This window comes from Eimeria tenella, genomic scaffold, assembly GCF_000499545.2.
Source record: "Eimeria tenella Houghton genomic scaffold, Eth_scaff2596, whole genome shotgun sequence".
NCBI classification, from domain to species: Eukaryota; Apicomplexa; class Conoidasida; order Eucoccidiorida; family Eimeriidae; genus Eimeria; species Eimeria tenella.
The window spans coordinates 1-355 of record NW_013542467.1 but is presented as its reverse complement, the minus strand read 5'-3'; the positions used below and the strand labels follow the sequence as shown (position 1 = coordinate 355).

General features: G+C 67.3%; 1 protein-coding gene across 1 annotated transcript in view; it reads left to right on the top strand.

Annotated features, from left to right (window-relative positions):
• The window catches only part of ETH_00035610 (uncharacterized protein), a gene marked incomplete at both ends in the record, with an annotated part of 1,234 nt that extends 939 nt beyond the window's left edge, over positions 1 to 295 (top strand). Inside the window, one exon of the mRNA XM_013375177.1 lies at positions 2 to 295. Within this exon, the coding sequence (XP_013230631.1) occupies positions 2 to 295 (294 nt within the window). The remainder of the gene's footprint in view (position 1) is intronic.
• Between the last annotated feature and the right edge of the window lie 60 nt (positions 296 to 355).

Sequence of the window (355 nt, the reverse complement as noted above, 5' to 3'; positions counted from 1 at the left end):
CAGCAGCAGCAGCAGCAGCAGCAGCAGCAGCAGCGGCGGCGGTTGCGGCGGCGGCAGCAGGAGAGAGCCCTGGGCGTACAGCAGCAGCAGCAAACGCGGGAACTGCGGATACGGGTCGCGCGGCGGCTCTGCTGCTGCTGCTGCTGCTGCAGCAGCAAACCCCACAGCAGCAGGCGCTCTGGTGTCTGTACAGCTGAGGCAAGCGCTGCTGCCGCTGCAGCTGCACCAGCCCCACTGCATCTTGGGCTTCAGCTCGCGCCGCGCTGCTGCTGCTGCTTCAGCTGCTGAAATTGATGCTGCTTATTTGCGGCTGCTGCTGCTGCTCGTGGGCGGGGCCTCCCGAGACAGCAGCAGC